This window comes from Orycteropus afer, unplaced genomic scaffold (assembly GCF_000298275.1).
Source record: "Orycteropus afer afer isolate SDZICR_OR568_19922 unplaced genomic scaffold, OryAfe1.0 scaffold00039, whole genome shotgun sequence".
In the NCBI taxonomy this organism is placed as follows: Eukaryota; Metazoa; Chordata; class Mammalia; order Tubulidentata; family Orycteropodidae; genus Orycteropus; species Orycteropus afer.
In genome coordinates this window covers 12610922-12634165 of record NW_006921626.1, presented here as the reverse complement: position 1 = coordinate 12634165, position 23244 = coordinate 12610922, and the positions used below count along the sequence as shown (strand labels likewise).

The window sequence follows — 23244 nt, the reverse complement described above, 5'->3', positions numbered from 1 at the left end:
TGGGGAGGAGGTGGGAGGGGAGCTGTTGCATTGTAGTAAACTGTGGTCAATGACATGAGATAAAGTGTATATGAACTGCTGTATGGAAAGTGAATTTGCTCTGTAAACCTTCACCCAAATCACAATTTAAAAAAAAGAGGAGGTGAGGGCAGAAGTAATGGGGAGTCAGATCATGCAGGACCTCATCCTTTGTTGTAAGGAATTTCACTTTTATTCTGAGATAAATGAGAAGCCATTGGATGTGAGCATAGGAGTACTGTGACACAACATTTCCAAAGAATCTGTATGGCTACTCTTTTTAAATTAGTAGGAAGTATGGATTGTCATTAACTGAGATGGAAAAGACTGGGTAGAGCAGGTTCTGTTAGGGGACGTGGGATATGAGTTTTAAAGATGTTAGGTTGATGTATTAGGATATCTGAGGAGAGATGGCATAGGTAGTTGGATGCTAGTCTAGAGATACGCTAATTCTAGAGATTAGGAGAATCACAGACATCGGAGGCTGGACATACTATTCTTTCTACCTTTTCTTTCAGCAGGGATAAATTTGGTCTACTTTGGACCACTCTCTTCAGTTTTCTACTTTGTAATGGGTTTATATGCATTCTCCCCCCCCCCCCGGAATTTCTGTATAATTTTGAATCAGAGAGGATATAGTTTGACTGTTAAGTCTACCAACTTGAACAGAAGCCCAAACACTTCTGTTATGTCACTTCCCTGCTCCACATCCTACTGGCCAGCTCATCTCAGTTCCAGCTTAATTCTTCAGTTTGGCATTTAAGAACCTACCCCCTGTATCTCTTTCATCTCTCATAACTGTCTCTCTATACACCATACTCAACTCTGTCCTTTGTACTTTTGCATGTAGTACTGACCTTTTCTGACATGCCGTTCTTTTTAATTTTCTGTTGTCATTTTCTGTAGACTCTGCTCCAGGTACATTAATGTTTTTCTTTTTCTGAACTCCTGAAACTTAATTACATAATGTTTATTTTATTCTAATTATTTGTTTTATATATGTCTTACCTCCACAGTGAAATTATAGGCTACTTGAGAGGAGAGATGTTGAATAACATCTAGTAAAAAGCCAGGGAGTTTTTGCCACTAAATTACATAACTTTATATGTAAGAGTTGGGGCATAGAAGCCTAGAATATGAGTTTTGAACTTTGCTGTAGTAGTTTCTTTCATTTCTGCCTACTTTTTGTCCATTCCAAACCCTTAACTTGACTGGTAAAATGGCCTCGGTGCTGCTGTAACATGGAAATAATAAAGTAATTGATTAAAACTATATTAGAGATATTTTACATTCCTTTTTCCATAGTGAGTCTTCAAAACCTGGTATGTATTTTCATACTTTAGAGCACATCTCAATTCAGACTAGACACATTTCACATGCTTAATAGCTACATGTGACTAATATCTACTGTATTGGTCAGCACAACAGCCTAGACCAGGAGTCAATAAACTATAACTCATGGCCAAATCCAGCCTTGCAGCCTGTTTTATACAACTGAAGAACTGAGAATGGCTTTTGCATTTTAAAAGAATTGTTCTGAAAGTAAAAAAAGAAAGAAGAAGAAATAGAGATGCTATCTAGTCTTTACAGAAAAAAATTCCTGATTCCTGGTCTACACCGAGGAATACCATACACAGTTGGATGTGTGGGTTAGGTGCCATTGTGAAAATAAGGATTAAGTGAAAGCTGGCCAAGTTGATCTCTTTTCCTTGCTCAGCTTTTAGACATGGCAGTAAGCCCTGTAGGCCCCAGGCAAGAAATTGGAAGATTCCTCTTTGGGAAGATTGCCTTGGCAAAGGGAAAAGATTTAGAAATGTTGACCTTCAGTGCCCTGCCAGAGCATCCTACAGTAATGTTCATTTGCTTACGGACTTCTGATCAGTGCCACTTACAAATATAAAGGGACAGCCAAAGATCATCAAACCACAAAGACAGATTGAAAAAAAAAAAAAAAAAATTAGAGGAAATAGCAGCAAGAATGGCTTGCTAGAATAGCTTCTCTGAGCTGTTATTAGGTGCCATTGAGTCAATTCCAACTCATAGCGACCCCATATATGGAATGAAACACTGCCTGTTCCATCCTCACAATCCTTGCTATGCTTGAGCCCATCGTTGCAGCCACTGTGTCAGTCCATCTTGTTGAGGGTTTTCCCCACTTTTCACTGACCTATATATACCAAGCATGATAGCCTTCTCCAGGGACTAGTCCCTTGTGACGTGACCAAAGTGGGTGAGACAACATTTGGCCATTCTCATTTCTAAGGAGCATGCCAGTTACACTTCTTCCAGTTTGTTCTTCTGGCAGTCTATGGTATTTTCTATTTTCTTTTCCAGCACCACAATTCAAAGGCATCAACTGTTCTTCAGACTTCCGTATTCATTGCCTAGCTTTCACAAGCATTTGAAGCGGTTAAAAACACAATGGCTTGAGTTAGGTGCACCTTAGTCTTCAAAGTGACATCTTTGCTCTTTTTAACACTTTAAGGAGGTCCCTTGTAGCAGTTTTGTCCAGTCAATGGACATCTGTCTCTTGACTGTTGCTTCCATGAGTGTTGATTATGGATCCAAGTAAAATGAAATCCTTGACAACTTTAGTCTTTTCTCCATTTATCATGATGTTTCATATTGGTCCAGTTGTGAGGATTTTTGTTTCCTTTATGTTGAGGTGTAATCCGTACTGAAGACTGTAATCTGTGATCTTCATCAGTAAGTGCTTCGAGTCTTATTCACTTTCAGCAAGCAAGGTTGTATCATCTGCATATCTCAGGTTGTTAATAATTTTTCCTTCAATTCTGATGCCACATTCTTCTTCATGTAGTCCAGCTTTTTGGATCATTTGCTCAATATACAGATTAAATAAGTATGACCCTGACCTATGCTCCTCCTGATTTTAAACCATGCAGTATCTCCTTGTTCTGTTTGAACAACAGCCTCTTGGTCTCAGTACGCCCAGAGACTATATTATATTCATGAAAGAAAAATTGGTAATTATTGGTAAAGAATTATTCAGAGAATGAGAAAGTGTATTTAGAAATTATTTGCAGATGGCATTAAGTTAAAAAGAGTGGGAGCTCTGGTAGCATAGTGCCTAAGGCACATGACTGCTAACCAGAAGGCTGGCGGTTCAAACCCACCAGCCACTCCTCGGACGGAAGATGGGGCAATCTATTTCCATAGTGATACTGCCTCGAAAACCCAAGGAGGGGTTGCTATGAGTCGGGGCCGACTCGACGTCACATAACAACAACAACAACAACAGCAGGATATTTAAGGAATTAGATTGAGAAAATTGCCCTGAAAATAGTTGTAAAAGATATAAATGTTATGAGAAAGAAAAAGAGGATTAGATTTGGAGGTCCAACATCCAAAATAATAGATCAAAGTGAGGGGAGGGTTTTTTTTTTTTTTCTAAATAATGTGAGGAAACAATCTTCACATAGGTAGCATGAGAAAATTTCCTCAACTCTGACTTAATCATCTACATCAGAGGTCTGCGCACACTTTCTGTAAATGTTTTAGCCTTTGTGGGCCATAAGGTCTCTTTTGCAGCTGCTCAGACATTGGTATATGAATGAATTTGGCTGTGTTTGGCCCTCAAGCCTGTAGTGTGCCAAGCCCAGTAACTGGGAAGACAAACAAACAAGACCCATCACCAAGACATATCACTGTGGAATTTCAGAACATTAGAATTCTAAAACGATTTTAAAAGCTGTAGGATGAACGAGGAAATAGGTCACATACAAAAGATCAGTTATTAGAATGGCACTGAGTTTCTCATTAGCAGTCGTAGGTGCCAGAAGATAATGGCTGTCATAATCCTGAGAGAAATTGTTTCCAATCTAATCTTCCCATCCAGAATCTTCTCTGCCCTCCTTCCTAGGAGATTCCTGAAAAATGTGTTCTATTAGAAAGAAAGAGTAAACTAGGAGTAATGAAACCTGACGAAGATCCAGGACACAGAGGATCCAGCTCAGGAAAGAGACGAGGGAATTTCTAGTCTCAGGTGAAAGCAGTTTAGGGAGCAGCCTATTAGATTGGAGCCAAGAAGGTCCAGGGCTAGAACACAAACAAATGTACAAGAAACAGACACAATAGATTACCTGATGGATTTTGACCATTTTGAGAGGGTTTACAGTTGAAGTAGAGAATTGGGGCTGAAATAGGGATCTTTTCAGGAGCAGACTGCCCCATATCTTTCTTTCATGAAGTTGGCTGGTGGGCCCACTTTTCAGGTAACACCTGAACGCTTAACCACTGTACTACCAGAGCTTCTTGAAATAGGGATAGGAGCTCTGGTAGCATAGTGGCTAAAGCACTTGACTGCTAACCAGAAGGCTGGCGGTTCAAACCCACCAGCCACTCCTCGGAAGGAGGGTTAGGCAATCCTACTTCCGTAGTGATACTGCCTCGGAAACCCAAGGAGGGGTCGCTATGAGTCGGGACCGACTCAACGGCATATAACAACAACAACAACATGTAGAAAAAGAATCAAAAGAAATTTTTAACACCAGAGTGAGAAAGTCATTGTTTTGGAAAGTAAATGTTACCAATGTTGAGTAATATGATAAGTGCATATTGATATATCCAAAATAGTGTTGACTTTACCTGGCGAATGGGAAAGGAAAGATGTTTGGTGATAGGAGTGTAGGAAGTAAATCTTCAGCTAAAGTAAGAATTGGATAAACAACATATAGATCTGAAAAATTAGAAGTTCTAAACTAATTACCATATTTTGAAACAGGAGATAAATCCCATAGTGTTGAAGGTAGGTTCTTCTGGCGAGCAAAATTAGAAGTAGTGAGGGTTGGGAAGATTACTGTTTTGGTATAAATCTTGTATTACTTTTGGATTTTTTAAGCTATGTATTACTTTCTATAAGTTTAATTTTGATTTTTATCAGTGTGAAGTTGAGCTGAAACAAATGGTGATTTAAATGTTAAATCTTAGTAGTCTAATACCTTTACTATGTTAACATGATAGTATAGTTTAGTTATCTGTTCATATGTGTATCATTTGTTAATATTTTTGGGTTCCTACTCATTATTAATATTTGACTTCTTTGTTAACTGTAATGAAAACAATATATTCTAAGAAACATGAGTCAGTCCTTTTAGTCTCATCATAGACCCTAACTTAGTTAATATCTATAAATAGTTTAAAAATCACCACTCCTACATGAAAGTTATAAAAGGGGAATAATAATCGGAGCACAGAGTAATCAAGCTGGAACAATGAAAGTATATAGCCCTCCGCTTATCCTTCAGAGACAGGATGGACCAAAAGTCAACCGACTTCTGTTGTAAGTATTTCCTCCTGTCTCAGGGATTTATAATACTAAAACTAAATTATCTTACTAGTTTCTATGCATTTTCATTTGTTTGCAAATAGAAATGGACACATTATATAATCAAAACATATTTATGTAATTTTATTTTCTGATACATGTCAGTACCATCAAATTGTTATGTTAGTAATTATAGAATGCTAAATGTTAACAACTCAGAACGCTTTTCCTAGTCTGCCATCTGACCTCATATGTCAAAATTGAAATCATTCTTTATTTACCAAACCCTATTCATGCTAGGTAAGGCTGATTGAAATGCATTTTTAAATTTTATTGTTTATATTTTGCTTGCTTCCAAAAAAACAAGTTTTTAAGCCAACATAAACTACTTGTTTGAATATATTTTTAAAAAACTTACTGATCTCATTATGAGACAATGCTTTGTATATCTTACTATATTTGAGAATAGCTCTTTTAGGAGAAACAGGTGTTTTGGAAATGGGGAAATTATTTCTGATATTCTTTCAGAGCTCTTGATGGTTATAATACTGGTCATCTGCACTGTAATTTTTTTCTGAAAAACAAGTATTTTCTGAGAAACATGAAATTATTGTAAATAGTCATATCCTAATTTGAAAAAAATAATTAGTTGATCAGAATTTTCCCATAGGTAGGAATGAGTGTACTTGTACTCTGAAAAAGTCACTAGGCGATTCTTTTAAAAAATGAAGAAACTAGTCAGTTGTAGACAGAACTCTAGGAAGAAGAGGCACATGCATTTCTAGAGTGAGAATTGGCAGTGATAGTTCTGAGAAAAACAGAGGCTGTGAATTTGGGAACTCTCCTCCTACAGAGATAGACATATGTCTCTACTTTAGAAGTCAAAACATGAAAGTCAGATTTATAGGCGTTCAATTTATTTATGCCACTAACGGCTGGTAAGGAGCCCTAGGTGACACATAGGAACTGGACTATTAGCCCAGAGAATGATGATTGGAACCCACCCAGAGGCACTGCAGAAGACAGGCCTGGTAATCTGCTTCTGAAAGGTCGCAGCCTTGAAAACCCTGTGGAACAGTTCTACTCTGCACGCTGGGAGTCGCCACGAGTCAGAATCGACTTGATGACCATTAACAACAACAGAGGTGTATAGGTCAGAGGTTTTCTGTTTTACTCATTCTTTTGGAAGTATGTTTATATGGACATCTCTTCAGTGAGCAGGCTAAAAATTAGGTAAGGTTTTCCAAAACTTTCTACCCTTGAAAACAAAAAAATACACTCAGTGGACTCTCCTACCATTGTTAGGAACTGCTTTGCCTGAATCTGTGAACTTGGAAAATCTCTCTGTTGCTGTGCTCTTACCTATGTCAGTAGATACTGCTGTCTTTTAAAGACGGAAAACTCTAGAAAATTATAACATAAGGAACAAACTTCTTAAGTCAGGATACCCTAGTTATAAATGCCATTATTAGTTCAATAATATGTTCAGATTCACTTCACTCAAACCTGGCTTTCTACCTGTGACTTAGAGAGTATTATTTTATGTGTGAAAGGCATTCTATATTGCTTAGAGAAGTAACTTTACTTGGAGATTTAAAAACAAAATAAAAAACTAAGAACTTGAATAAGAAATGAAATGCAGTCATAGAATAGCTGCGAAACAATTTACATATCATAATAATGTAAACCCTGAATATTAATTTAACCAGAAATGGCTATGCTCCTGTGGCTGTATTTGGAGAAGGTTGGGGGTGGTGAGGGAGTTGGGAGAGACATCTTCCTAGTAGAGAGTCACTAGACAATATCTAAAGTTTAAAAATAAGAAACAGTCAAAGAGTTGGTGGTAATTACCTGTAGGAAACAGGATAAGAAGATTGGGGCATTGAACTGCTGGTTTTTGTTACAAGCTTTAACAACTACGTACTTATTATTATTATTTAATTTTTTTTTAAAAAAAAAGGTGAACACAGAAATGTAAAAGATAACTTTTGTAAGACATAGTAACTTAGATCTTTCCACCAGAAATTTCTTGGTGCGACTAGTATGCTCCCAAGTTAAATACTTCCCCTTCTGTATTCAAATATATTCTGATTAGAGTAACACTTGTGTACCTTTTGCCTTCTGTGTCAAACTGATTGCTTAGAGTATTACATTTAAAATGGCCTTTATTTTTGATACATGTTGCATGCTTAAAATTTAATTTTTAATTGACTGTAAACCCCAGCTGAGTTTATTCATTTGATGCAGATTATTCAGAAAATAATAACTGAGCTTTTTTATCTAGTTTGTTATTAAAAAATCTTCTTCAGAATCCTACAGTACTGTGTCCTCATCCCTGCAGTGATATTGCTCTCTTAAAAACTGACAGCTAGTGGTTTATCAATGGTTAATGAAGTCAGTATAACATACTAAAAATTGGATTGTATCATTGGGTAGTTGGTATCTTAAACAACTGTTACCCATAATAAACACTACTATAGTTATCTTCTGTTTTTTTTTTTTTTTTTTCTCTTAGAGTCATTAGTAGATAGAGTGGTATGTACAGGAAGAGGGTATGTATTTTTGTGAGAAGGAGAGTTGATTTATTAGTCCAAATGGGCTTTTTCTTTTGTTTCATTGTCAGCTTAGGAAACATGAAAGCCAAAAAGCAAACCAAACCCACTGCCATCGAGTCGATTCCGACTCATAGCGACCCTCAATTGGGTCTCCTAGGCAGTAAATCATTACAGAAGTAGATTGCCCTGTCTTCCTTCTGCAGAGTGGCTGGTGTGTTTGAATCACCAACCTTCTGGTTAGCAGTCAGATGCCTTACGCATTGCGAAACATTAAAGGGGAGAGATTTTTGAAAAGACCAGCTAAAAATCTTTATTAATACTACTCAGAGGGACAGAAAGTATTACATTTTGTCGTTCAGCTCTGCCTCAAATTAGAGCCCAGCAGATTTTTAGCCAGTCCAAGGAAAGTTCTAATTTGAAATTTCCAAATCACAAATTATTATAGTTCACCTTTATTGTTGTCATGTACTAGGTGCTTTTTAAAGAATTTTTAAGGTTTTTCCTCATTTACTCTTCTCCACTGTGTGTGTGTGTGTGTGTGTGTGTACCAAAACCAAACCCACTGCCTCAAGTCAGGTCCGACTCATAGCAACACCTCCTTGGGTTTACGAGGCAGTATCTCTACGGAAGTAGCTTGCCTACTCTTCCTTCTGAGGAGTGGCTGGTGGGTTTGAACCGCCAACCTTCTGGTTAGTAGTCAAATGCCTTAGGCACTATGCCACCAGCAATCATAGTAATAAGGATAGATGTAACTTACTAGATATTGTATCATATTGCAAATATCAAAGCTTTAGGATATTGTCGCCATGCTAAACAAACAGATCTGGAAGTTAACAACCAAGTAACACATATAAAGGAGCTTAAATCAGGGCCATAAGTTATTCAATAAATGGTGCTGTGATGACTGACTAACCACTTGAAGGAGGGAAGAGGTTGATACCTATACATATCTAACATCCAAGATGCATTTCAGATAAATTAAGGTACTATATAAGTAAATAAATAAACCATACTTTAGAAGAAAGGATAGGTAATTGTATAATTTTGTTGTAGGGAAGGGCTATGCAAAAACGATAGGAAAGGCAGATCACATGGAATAATCAAAGAAATATAAACTGTTATGTGATACCACTCAGATTAACATAGATTAAAAATGATCACTGCAGTGTTGCTGAGGGAAAAAGTGGGCATTATTAAATACCACTGGGCTATTGGAGACTGTTAATTGGCACAACTATTCCTGTAGATAATTTGAAACATGTATTGTTATTGTTATGTGCTGTCGAGTCGGACCTGACTCATAGAGACCCCCGTTGGGTTTCCGAGTATCACTATGGAAGTAGGTTGCCCCATCTTCCTTCCAAGGAGTGGCTGGTGGGTCTGAACCGCCAGCTTTCTGGTTAGCAGTCAAGTGCCTTAGGCACTACGCTAGAGGTCATAAAAAATTTAAACCTTTTAATGTAGCAAATCTCTGCTTCAGTTACTGATCCTTAGGAAATAGTTGGAAACATGTTCAAAGATACATGGAGATGAATTTTATTGCAGTAATGGTAGTAGTATTAGGATAGCTTGTATCTTGCCATAAGAGACTGCTTAAACTCAGTCCACTAGAAATAGTGGAATATTACTTATTCATGAAAAATAAAGATGCAGAACTATATTTAATGATTAGAACAACTTTTACAATATAATTAGTGGAAGAGAAGAAAGCATATTTCAGACTAGTAGGGAAATAAGATTTCATTTTTATTTGTCTTTAATATTTATATGTGTATTTTAACATGAGAAAAGACCTGTAGCTATATATTACCCAAATATTAATTGTAGGTGCCTTTGGATATGAGATTTCAAATAATTCAAAGTTTACTTCTTATTTCAGATGATTAACAGTTTATTTCTTCTTAATTGTGTTTTTCTTCATTCAGCAAAATTTATTGAGTTGTTGCAAAGGCCAAGTATTGTGTTTGCTTTTAAATGATAATGTATTTGTGCAGTTAAAAATTGGTGTTATATTTTAGGAAGGAAATGACAATTTAGAAATGTTTTCATTAAATTATTTAAAGAACATGATTCTTAAAGTGTTGTGTTCAGTTATTTGGAAAATTCATTCTCTTTCAGCACTTTTTTCGTGAAAAGTACAAAATAAAGTGAGGTATTAGTGTAAATGTGCCCAAGCATTCAGCCTGAATGACCATAGTAACAGTATATTCATTTTATAAAACTGTTATTTGTAAGATAGCTTTTCTTCACGTGAGGATAGATGTGGATTAAATGCTCTACAATTTGTATTTGAACCAGAAATAAGCTTCACATGTTCATTGTGCAAGGAATAGCTTTTTAATGATTTCACTATAATGGTGTTCTCTCCCCCCCCCCCCCCCAATTTCAGGCAACTGCAAGAGCAGCAACGACAAAAGGAGCTGGAGCGGGAAAGACTGGAGCGGGAAAGAATGGAGAGGGAGAGGTTGGAGAGAGAGAGGTTGGAGAGAGAGAGGCTGGAGAGGGAGCGACTAGAACAAGAGCAGCTGGAAAGAGAAAGACAAGAAAGGGAACGGCAGGAACGCCTGGAGCGGGAGAGGCAAGAAAGGCAAGAACGGGAGAGACTTGAGAGACTTGAACGGGAAAGGCAAGAAAGAGAGCGACAAGAACAGTTAGAAAGGGAACAGTTGGAATGGGAAAGAGAGAGAAGGATATCAAATGCTGGTAAGAAATTTACATACTATTCTATGTTCTTGATAGAGCTGAGCTTAGATGATGTTTTATGTGGTCACATAGTAGACTCCTTCAAATTTGAGATGCTTGGGATTAAGCAATACCAGTTGGAATTACGAAAAATAAGCAGCAATTACTATTGTAGCATTTTCTTTTTATTTTTTTCTGTGTCACTTTTATTGCTTAGAGATTTAGAGAAGGCTCTTGGAATTTTTTATTCTGGCATTCTAATTCCTCTAACACCCTATAAATTGGCTATAAAGTATAAATGTGTTTTTATGGGAAATTTTAAAAATTGGATGAACTTAGAATGTATTTCCCTCGTAAGACTGCTTAACTCTTCTCGAATACTGTAGTATATTACCTCCCTGCAAGAAATTTGCTTGATGGTATTCTAAAGTTTATGAAGGCAAAATTAAAACAGGAGAGGAAAAACATCCTGTCTAAAACTAAGTAGTTACTTAAATGCAAGTATTTCCTGATACTGTGAAAATTACTCTAAATCTGATATAATTTATTGGAAATCTTGAGACTTAAAATATAGCTGAAAGTTTAAGGAATTTTAACATTCTTTAAAATTAACATTCATTGTAGGATTTAGGAATATATATATATATATATATTTAATTCCATATGGCCTATATCAGAAGTCTCAATGTACATTGATTAAATATTGGTCTTTTTTGTTGTTTGAGTTAATTCATTTGTTTTTAACTGCTTAATTATTTTCTGGGGTTACAGCCAACAAAATAAAACGTTTTTACAAGTAAGCTTTGAATGAGGGTCTGAGCTTTTTATAAATGTTTTGCCAATTTCATTATTTGTTACTTAAAAAAAAAAAAACTTCTGTTTATAGTTCTAGTCATACAATTTGAATGTCCTTTTAGTGGACTAAATGATGAAAATTAAGATCTTTAAACTGTTTTCTCATACAGGGTAAATCAGTTTAATTAATTCACTTATTGACTAAGATTGTCTAGATCTCAAATGTATTTATAAGTTAAAGTATTTTGGGGTAAAAATAATTATTTGCACATGAACCTAATTCTCTGGTACTAACTATAGTCTACATTGATACATTTTGTCTGAATGCTGGTTTTGTGGCTTCACTAGCTCCCTTTTTCTCTCTCCTTTTTTATCCTGTCTTTTGCTGCTGCTTTCTACCTTCTGTCCAGCTTCATCTTCAGACAGCTCCCTGTATAATGCTCCACTTCCTGAGTATTCCAGTTGCCAGCCTCCTTCAGCACCTCCTCCATCATACGCTAACGTCATCTCTGCTCCAGTATCAGATGCCACTCCTGATTACGCTGTAGTGACTGCTTTGCCACCTCCTTCCACACCCCCTACACCACCACTTCGACACTCAGCGACACGTTTTGCAACATCTTTAGGCTCAGCCTTCCACCCTGTTCTTCCCCATTATGCTACAGTTCCTCGTCCTCCGAACAAAAACTCTAGACCTTCTTCTCCTGTGAACGCCCCCTCTTCTCAGCCTCCAACTACGAAGCCCTGTGCCTGGCCTACTTCCAATTTTTCACCCCTCCCTCCATCTCCTCCAGTAATGATTAGCAGTCCCCCAGGCAAAGCTACTGGTCCAAGGCCTGTCCTCCCTGTGTGTGTTTCTTCTCCTGTGCCCCAAATGCCTCCATCACCAACAGCACCCAATGGACTGCTTGACTCTGTAATATATCCAGTGTCTCCACCGCCTACCTCAGGGCCAGCAGCTCCACCGCCGCCGCCTCCACCTCCACTGCCTTCCCTTGCATCACTCTTACACTGTGGCTCTCAAGTGTCTCCTCCTCCAAGCGCCCCTATTGCCTCAACTCCCTCATCCAAGCCTAGTGTTCTCCCTTCTCCCTCTGCAGCTGCCCCTGCCTCTGTTGAGAGTCCTCTAAACTCTGTGCTGGGAGACTCCTCTGCTTCTGAGCCAGGCTTGCAGGCAGCCTCTCAGCCGGCCGAGACTCCAGCCCAACAGGGTAAGGCTTTCGTTATTGCTACTAACAACTAATCACTTAAATATTACATGTATCAACAGATTTAATTGCCTAGAGGAATGGATAAGGTAGTTTTGATAGATGACTGTCTTCATGCCACAGTGCCATATTTTTTAATTACAAAAACAAAAAACTAAAGTAGAAAATAAATTTTTTTTCCTCTTGGTTTAGTTGCAGCTGGAGGATCATTATGTGAAATTGCCATATTGAACTAGGTTATGGTGTCTTCTGCATTTGAAGATGTTTTCCAATCCATGTATGTTTCTTTTAAATCTCACTAGGTAGGCTTTAGGAGCTCTGGTAGCATAGTGCCTAAGGCACTTGACTGCTAACCAGAAGGCTGGCAGTTCAAACCCACCAGCCACTCCTCAGATGGAAGGTTGGGCAATCTACTTCCCTAGAGATACTGCCTCGGCAACCCAAGGAGGGGTCGCTATGAGTCGGGGCTGACTCGACAGCACGTAACAACAACAACAACAACAACAGGAATGCTTGACGTGAATACACATTGGACTACTACTACTACTACTACTACTGGGAAAGATAGAGCTGTATTTAGTACCCAACTGTAGTCATTACATAGATCATCTTAGAGTTTCATGTGGAATAATTTTGATCTTGGGCCCCGTTCTGTTTTGGCCTCTCCCATATTGGATTTCCTGGGACGGACAGATACCACCCTAAATCCCATGGAGCAGCCTGACTTTCGTTGCAGGAGTGAAGCAGCTGGCAGCCTTTGTATATTCCACAGAGGGTTCCACAGTCCAAAATTAGAAGAAATAGTGGGCTCAAGAGAAGGAGTTGAGAGAAAATAGTATCCTCTAAGTTACCCCTCCCCTGTCACACCTTACTTTCAGAGTAACAGGGAAGGGAAAATATTCTAAGTATGGATTATGTTTTAGTAGAGAGGACCTGATTTTGTAAGTAAATAATTATTTTTTAAAAATAGGATTTAGGGAGAATTATAGGGAGGATTCTGACAACAGATTTGCACTCAAAAAGGAACAGTGTTATAGCCTGGATTTGAACATGTCTCTTTCAAAAATTCTTAATTCCTAACTCGACGGCACATAACAACAACAACAATAACAAGGCATGTTATTGCTTTGTCTATATCTTGTGTTATGGACTTAATGAATTTGCTTAAAAGTTGAGTCAAAACTCACTGTAATATGTGCCATTTAGTGTTACTGTGACAGGAATGCTGTGAGAGGCACAGTCACCCTGGCAGGGTCAAAACATCTACCTGCTGTATCCTTAAAACGCTAATAATCTGTGGAAAATTGACAGCCCATTATTCTGTCTATATTCTTCTTTGAGTAAGTGATGTCTTCAGTTTGTGCAATTGCTCAGTTAGCAATTTCGAAAAATGTACCACTCAATGTGCAAATAGCATTTTATTTGTCCCAAAATGTCCTCTTTGAAGCCATAAGGAAGGGGAACCTACTAATTCAGTATTCCGACGTTAAATAAGTTATTGTTTTCACTCCCTTTGTGATTTTACAGGATCTGAACATTTCTCTTCATACCCTCATCTCCTAAGCTGAAAATAAAATACAAAAAGTCTACAATCAAATGCTATATCATTTAATTATTTCTGAGAGTTATTTTGCAGTTTTACTTTGTACAATAGATGCCTTGCTGCAGTGATTCTCGACCCTAACTGCACATTGAATGAGAGATATTTTTAAAATACTGAAGTGTGGGACCCATCCCTTTTTTATGTTCTCAACCTAGAATTTAAGGTGTACGTGGATTATTTGGTTCTGTTAGTTCAAGTATACCTGCTGCCACCATGTACATTAGTTTCTTTTTTTGAGGGGGATGCTTACCTTCCTTCCCAATTTTGTAAGGCTCTACTTTGTTTATTTACTAAATCTCCATGAACAAAAAAACCTTAGGATTTGTTATGCAATTCTATTAATAAAACTCTAAATGTTAAAGTTGGGAGCTCTGGTAGCATAGAGGCTAAGACACTTGCCTGCTAACCAGACGGCTGGCGGTTCAAACCCACCAGCCACTCCTCGGAAGGAAGGTTGGGCAATCCTACTTCCGTAGTGATACTGCCTCGGAAACCCAAGGAGGGGTCGCTATGAGTCGGGGCCGACTCGACAGCACATAACAACAACAACAACAATGTTAAAGTTAAGTAGTTGTGCACTTTGGCTTTACCTTTGAGTAGCTTTTTTAATATTGATCTAGACTTTAAATATTATATCAAACTCATTAGTAAATAGTAAAAGTTTGAGTCATTTTGATTTATCCTGATAATCTTACATCCCTTTCTACATAAAACAATACCACTTAGCTGTATTGTTGATGGTCTTATTTAATATTTCTTTCTCTCAGGCATTGTCTTGGGACCACCTGCACCTCCACCCCCTCCACCACTCCCACCAGGTCCTGCCCAGGCTTTGGCAGCACTCCCTCCTCCCCCAGGACCCCCACCACCACCTCCACTTCCATCCTCTGGGCCTCCACTTCCACCCCCTCCACCCCCTCTTCCTAATCAAGTACCCCCTCCTCCCCCACCACCCCCTGCTCCACCCCTCCCTGCATCCGGATTTTTTGTGGGATCCATGTCAGAAGACAATCGCCCTTTAACTGGACTTGCAGCTGCAATTGCTGGAGCAAAACTTAGGAAAGTGTCACGGGTAAATACATTTCTGAATTCTTGTATTTCTTGTGTATGTATGTCTTATTCTTTCTAAATATCTAAAGTAATGGATTTGTTGTATTCTAATTTTATGAACGCTGTGTTACTAACTTCATTGATACTTTTAAATGTTGAAATAACTTTTTAAAAAGTTGCAAGAATAGAGAAGTCTTGTAAACCTATCACCCGGATTTACCAGTTAACATTTTACTATATATGATTTATTATTCTCTTTCTCTTTGTATGTTTATTTCTACACACACACACACACACTTTTTTCTGAATTATTTGCAAGTCAGAGATATCCTGCCCCTGTCCCCCTAAATAGTAGGCATTTTATAAGAACAATGACAGTCATTGACATAACCACAATGTAATTGTCAAAACTAGAAAATTTAACATTGATAGAATACTAAACTCTATAGACCTTTTGCAAATTTCATCTACTGGCCAATAATGTCTTCCGTTGCTTTTCCTTTCTAGTCCAGGATTACTCATTACATTCAGTTATCAAGTCTCTTTGATGTATAACAATTCCTCAATCTTTCTTTTGTGATACATTTTTGAAAACTATAAGATAATTAATTATTCTCTAGTTCATCCCTCAGTTTGGGTTTGTCTCATGTTTTGTAAAGCTTAGATTCAGGTTATGCTTTTTTTTGGGGGGGGGGGATGGGTCACGAATATCACTGAAGTGTAGCACATAATATTATTCCATTATGGTGATATTAACTTTGTTTGATAAAGCTCCCATGAATATATGAAGTTAATACTCTTCACGTTCCATTGGTTCTTGAGGAGAAAAAAAAAACGACAGATTTTTAATTGACATAAATATTGATACATCCTTCTGTTTCAAATGTCAAATGTTAGTAAATATAATTGTCTTATATAAAAATTTATTAAGTATGTATATTCTCATTAAGATGGAGGATGCGTCTTTCCCAAGCGGAGGGAATACCATGGGTGTGAATTCTTCCTCATCTAAAACAGAAACGGGTCGTGGCAATGGACCCCTTCCTTTAGGGGGTAGTGGTTTAATGGAAGAAATGAGTGCCCTGCTGGCCAGGAGGTGAGTGAGAAATTTGATTATGACGAACATGTCCAGGATTGAGAAGGTTTTGTTTGTTTTGTTCCAGATATAATTTAACTAGATGAAGTTCTTCCCTCTTGGAGGAAGAGTAGTTTTTATATTAAGAGTTAGATGAAGTTTTTTAAATCTGGTTTGCCTTTTTTTCTAGGAGAAGGATTGCTGAAAAGGGATCAACAGTAGAAACAGAACAAAAAGAAGACAAAAATGTAAGTTAAAAAGAGGCTGCCATACCCTGTAAAATGGAAGCACAGGTTATTCAGGAAGTTGTGTGAAAGATTATTTAGTTTGAACACAATAAATTTGAACTTAAATTTGTTTAGTTTTAACTTCTCATCTATTAAAAATAACTTCTTTTGAGTGGTATGTATACATTTTTAATGGCATTCCTTTTCCTTGGACTTGAAATGAGAGATCAGACTATATAAATCAGCAGTTTCCAAATGTTTCCCCTAAGACTCCTGTGGTTAATAGATGTGACCCTAAGGGCGTAACCTTCATACCCTCTTACCCACTTCAGCTGGGGAAGCTTGGCTTTATCTTTTCTAGATGTTAGTGTCTAACAAATAAAATGGTTATTTTGTGTGTTGTATTTGGCCCTGTTTGGTGGCTTTCCTCAAACTTATCGATTACGTTGGCCTCATGGCATTAGCTAATACAAGTTCTCAGTAAGAAGAACTTAGGAAGAAAGAAGCTGTGTGGGTGAGGGTGGAAGTAGAGGGAAGTGATCAGAAAGTAAAAGAAGAAAACTGGAATGGAAGGGAGGAAAAATAGAAGGGAAAAAGTGGGAAGTGCCACAAAGAATATTGGAGATGGGACATAAAACACGAAGTGTATGTATATATAGGAACAGGTTTCCAGTGGATGTGATTTTATTGTCTATTTCCTTATATTTAGGAAGATTCAGAGCCTGTAACTTCTAAGGCTTCTACAAGTACACCTGGTAAGTTAAGAGAAATATTTTAATGTTTATAAACTTCCACTAGATTTTAATCCTTTCCAGTTAAAATTTCCCTGCTTTCCCCTGTTTGGACCAAGTGACTGCTACTTCACTTAAAGTTCTTTGTTCATACTGTATAAGTATTGCCTTTTTCTCCTGTCCTTTGTGATCCTAGAAGTGACTGTTCCTTTCTTCTTGAGATCCAATTAAATCCAGAGTTTTTTCTACTGATTCTTTCTCTCAAAATCATCATTTTTATATATTCTGTGTATTATCATCAATGATTTGAGGTTACTCGCTGAAACAAGAAAAGAATGCATTATTAGGTGAAAAAGAACTTTTAATCCTTGATTATTAAATGAAAATAAAGATTAAGTGGATATAAGTCTACTTCAAAACATTCTCAAAAATGACAAGCTGGTCATTTTAACCATGCATTTAGGTTAGATTGCTCACCATGGAAGTAGTTTTCTAATTTATAAGCTAAAAGGTATTGCCAAGTTTTGAAAAACATTCTTGAATTTAGAGAAATTTCTGACATTGAGAACTCTTGAGCACAAACTATACTACTTAGAATATTAACAAAATAAACTTCACTCAAGGTACTTAATGAGTACTTTGTCAATGATGAAAAGATGAAATTGGTACAGTTTTACATGTCATTTTTTGATACTTAACTAGAAGACTAGGAGCTATACTATCTTATCACCTCCTTACTTATTTTGGAATGAAGTGACATAAATAAATTAGAATTAATTCCTAGAATGGTCCTAGGAAATTATTACAGAGAAATGTCTATATCAAGTCTTTACATTTTAATTTGGGCACTACCAGATACCTCTAGAATTTAACTTTTTAGATAAATACACTTTTAGAAAACAAACTTTTTGTATGTGTGTGACTGTATATCCCATTTGCACATACAAGAATCCCTCATTTTCATTATTGAGTAATGCTGTTCAGTAGCCTGATAGCTAGATTAGAATGTACATTGTGGTTTTATGAACTATTTTTCCTTGGCTCACCTTGATTTCCCTCTGAATAGTACTCAAGTCAGCTTACACTATCTTCATTGAAAATTTGCTGTGGTTTATGACCCACTTAATTAACTTTCTTTTTCTTCCTAGAAGTCACAATTAGTTACGTATGTTATTATTAGAACTATAGCTATTTTAGAACTGAAGAACACCTTAGGGTCACAGAATCTTTTTAGAATTTGATGAAAAATATGGACCCTCTCCCCAGGGGAGAGAAATTGTAGTTTTAATACAGATTTAGTTACACTTTTAAAATATTCGTGAACTTCCTGAGGGTTATCCATGGACCTCAAATTAACAATCCCTTATGTAGCATATATTCCTCTATTTAAAATATGTCAGAAGGAAGGTTGGGCAATCTAATTTCATAGTGATACCACCTCAGAAACCCAGGGAGGGGTTGCTATGAGTTGGGTCCGACTCGATGGCACATAACAACAACAACATTTAAAACATGACAAAGTAAAGCATGGATTGCGTGTGCATGTGTATGTGTGTACATGCATAAAATCGAGGATGCGTACACAAGAGCTAGGGCCTTCTTTTTTCACTTGTTTTGTTTTAATTGGCATTGCATCAGACACCTGACAGGCCAAAGAGAAGTTTGACCACTGAAAGCTTGGAAAATGGTGAATACACGGTGAAAGTTAGTCTTTCACAAACATGCATCAAATAATACTAAATAAAATTTTAAAGAAGGAGGAGATCATACAGTTTGGAGTAATTTGAGTCATCTTAGTAGAGAAAAATGACATTTAACTGCCTCAAAAGGTTATTAATTTAGCAGAAAGGAGGAGGAGTAAGCAATGATAGGAGTTGTAGGTAAGCAAGAGGAGATTAGAAAATAGTAAGTGGACTCACCAGGCTAGAATAGAGAATTGTTTTTGAGGAGTATTGGAAAATAAGGTTAGGAAAGCCAGTTAGAATATCGAAATGTTGGGAAGCTTTTATGGAAAGCTGAGGAGTTTAAACTTTATCCCGCAAGTTTTTAATTGGCATTTAATCAACCAAAACTGTTTTAGGAACATTAACAGGCTGTTCTCAGCAGCATGGCATGAAAATCAGAGAGGGCTGAGGTTGGAAAAGCCATTTAGAAGCTAAGTCATAGTGCATTTAAAGATCCATTATGTTCCCAAAGACTCCCTACCCCCGTAAGCAAACCCAACTCTGCCCTTCCTGACATAGAGGTCCCTTAGAGAGAACATGACCTCACTGCCTCTGCTCCTGCAGAGCTCATATGAGCCACTCTTCCTCAAAACCAGATGCACCATTAAAAATGACTCTGGTTTGGCTGATTGAGAAAGGACCTTGGCATTAGTTAGATCTTATCTTTTGGAATTACTTCCTCATTTTGCACCTATCTCCTTTTTGACAGTGTCCTGATGACTTTTCCCTTGCATCTCTAGTTGTCCTGTTTCATTCAGAGCATCTTCCTTTTTACCTCCTGTAGCTGGCATCCACTGGGTATGTTTTGACTACCTGGCCCTATTCATGTGATTATTTAATGTTTCCTGTCCAATACTGGAACCTGCTACTATTGTGGTGGTTGTTCAGAGAATGTGTTAATATTGGAAGACAAAAGAAGGAATAAAAAAGTTTAATTAAAAAGAAATGAACTGATTGAGGGAGGAACAAAGCAAGATCACACCTACTACATGCCTGGATGTGACAAATATCCAGAATGAAAGCAATGTTTCATGAGAGTTTGAGTTTAGTCTTGGATCTGTTAGTTTGAAGAGAGAAGAAGCTACTGAATGAGGATGTGCAGAAGCCAATTGAGGAGATTACACTGGAATTTAGAGCAAAGTTTTGTAGTTCAGACCCTTTCCAATGAGGTCATGACTCCTACATAGATGAATGTTCTCTTCCACAACAAGATTTCACTCCTGACTTTACCCAGTCATCTTGTGAGGCCAGTGAGACGACCTAAATTGGTAAAACAATTCAAAGCACTTAGTAGACTGCTGACCAGTGAGTCACTACATAGTGTCTTTGGTAACGAGAGCTGGTTGTTGTCGTAATGATTGTTAGCTGCTGTTGAGTCAGTCTGTCTTGTGGCGACCCCATGTGTTACAGAGTACAACTGTTCATAGGATTTTCTTGGCTATAGCGTTTATGAGAGCAGATCATGAGGACTTTCCTCCATGGACTCTCTGGATGAGTTGAAACCACTAACTTTTGGGATTGCGGCTGATTGCAAACTGCTTGTGCCACGCAGGCTCCTAATAGGAGCTTGTTGTTGTTTTGTGCCGTCCAGTCAGACAGAACTCATAGTGACCCCTCCTTGGGTTTCCGAGGTGGTATCACTATGGAAGTAGATTGCCCAGCCTTCCTTCCGAGGAGTGGCTGGTGGATTTGAACTGACAGCCTTCTGGTTAGCAATCAAGTGCCTTAGGCACTATGCCATCAGAGCTCCTTAATAGGTGCTTATAGAGTGAGTTTAATTTAATGGAATTGTGTGGTAAGTCCCAAGAATTGGTGGTTTGAGAACAGACAAGTATATAATAGGGTTCCATGATTCTGAATTTTTTAAAATCATTTTAATTTTTCTCCAAGAGGACTGTTTGAATTTAGACTAAATATTGAAGTACATGAACACATTAAAGATAAAATTTTTAAACTATATTAATTTAAAATTATTAAGTTTATACTATTGCATTCTAATTAGTTTATCTACCTTGACTTTATGCTATCATTATTAGAGAAACCCCTCAACATCTGATTTATAGAATTACAGTATTTTACATTAAATAATCTGAGTTTTTCTTGGGGAAACTTGTCACACTTTTTTGCTTATTGATTTTTTTTTTTTTTCACTTTAAGGTCTGAAATTCAACAGATTAGAATCCTTAAGGGTTATAATTGAAATTTAGATTTTAAATTTGAAATTTTTTATTTATATTACTACATAAGCATGTTGGCATTTAGTTACTTATTTTATAACAACTCTGAATGTATATATGGTATTTAATAACTTGTGTCCTATGTTTTTAAAGAACCAACAAGAAAACCTTGGGAAAGAACAAATACAATGAATGGCAGCAAGTCACCTGTTATCTCCAGGTAACATTTTTTTCCCTAAGTTTCATATTACATTTGTATGTAATAAGAATTAATACATTTTTTATTTAGAAAGTTTCAAATTATAGATTTAGAAATTATACAGAGGAACAAATAAAATACAATTCCACTGTTACTGGGCAACCAGAGTCTCATTTTTTTATTTATATATATATATATATATATATATACACACACACACACACACACCCATGTATATATATGTGTGTGTATATACGTATATATGTGTGTGTATATGTATTTATATACATGTATATAAAATTTTTATTGTGGCAAATATGTATAAGAAAATATTTAAACCATTTTTACATATACATTTCAGTGACGGTTACATCACCATACTGTGCAACCATCACCACTATCTGTTTCCAAATATTTTCATCACCCTTTAAAAAAATTCTGGGCTCTTTAAGCAATTTTTTCCCCCCAGTCCCATTATATTTTTACTCGTGACTGTCTGATAAGTAGAACTGTATCCTTATTAGTCAGATTGTTAGAAATTTTAAAATAGTTTTTATTTCTTCCAATTTCTTTACTTTGAGATATTTAAAACTACAAAAAAAGGTAAAGAAATAGTAGTGTACACCCTTTGCTTTTTTTCACCAGTTCTTACCATTTAACTACGTTTGCTTTCTTTTTGTCTCTGTCTCTCTCTCTCTCTATATATACAAAAACATACACTTTTTTCTTTTTTTTCCTCTGAACAATTTGACAAAAAGTTACATATGCTGCTTTATCCTAGCACTTACGCATTTATCCTAAGAACCAGGACATTCTCCTGTGTAATAATACCATTATCACTCTGAAGAAATTTAAAATTGAACAATAATATTACATAATATAGTCTATGGGAGCTCTGGTGGCGTAGTGCCTAAGGCATTTGACTGCTAACAAAAATGCAGGCTTTTCAAACCCACCAGCCACTCTTTGGAAAGAAGCTTGGTCAGTCTACTTTAGTAGTGATAGTGCCTCAGAAACCCAAGGGAGGGGTCACTATGAGTCAGATCCAACTCGACAGCAGGGAATTTGTTTTTTTGGTAATATAGTATGTTTTTAGATTTCCCCAGTAGTCTCAATAAATTCCTAGCTATTTTTTAAATACAATTTTTGGAAGAAAGCAGCTAGAAAGAAAAGACTAGTATTTTGGCAAAAGCTAAACAAAACCTAAAAATTTGAATTTGTCAGATTTATTTCTCTATCTCAGTTGAAACTTTCTAATCATAATGAAGTTAGCAAAGATAGTGCTTAGAAACAAGACTGGTTAACACATATGCTTCTTTGCGTGGGCATGTGGACATGGCCAAGCAAATTCAGCATTCCTTAGCTAGGCATACTGTGTTGGGACTAAATTTGTATCACAGGTTAAGACTCATATTTTCCCAGGAAAAAATGTGTGTTTAGAACCTAAAAAAAATTTTGACTTTCCTTAACTTTATTTTTGCCTCATAAAAACCTAACTTGATGCTAATCGTAGAAACCTAATAAGGAAAAGTAAAAGGATAAACCCCATGTTCTCACAAATCTGTTCTGTGTTATCTTGGACTTAAACCTGGGTTTGGATTTTGTGTGGTTCTTTCTGTTAGGAAAGATTTGGTGATGACATATTAAGCTCCACAAAGAAACTAGATCTTTCTGAATGCTTTTAGTTTCTAACAGATTGAAAGATGAATATTTGATTTTAGAAAAAAATAGGGGGATTGCTAGTCGGAATATTGCACATTCCTATTTCTCACTAATAGAAGTGGCCTTGTAACACACTGTAGAGACTTGATTTATGAAGTACCTATCCGGGAACAGACTGTGATGGGCGATTTGTCCTTTGAAGATGTAAATTGTGGCAGGGAAGAATCTTTCTCCAGTCTGCCACTATTCTTCAT

The 23244-nt window shown here is 36.8% G+C and overlaps 1 protein-coding gene across 1 annotated transcript in view; it reads left to right on the top strand.

The window, feature by feature from the left end:
* Positions 1-23244, top strand: part of ENAH (ENAH actin regulator) — a 156290-nt gene that overhangs the window by 123571 nt on the left and 9475 nt on the right. The window contains exons 7-13 of the mRNA XM_042780426.1: positions 10247-10560; positions 12435-12545; positions 14913-15217; positions 16146-16291; positions 16461-16518; positions 17207-17252; positions 21283-21349. Of these exons, the coding sequence (XP_042636360.1) occupies positions 10247-10560; positions 12435-12545; positions 14913-15217; positions 16146-16291; positions 16461-16518; positions 17207-17252; positions 21283-21349 (1047 nt within the window). The remainder of the gene's footprint in view (positions 1-10246; positions 10561-12434; positions 12546-14912; positions 15218-16145; positions 16292-16460; positions 16519-17206; positions 17253-21282; positions 21350-23244) is intronic.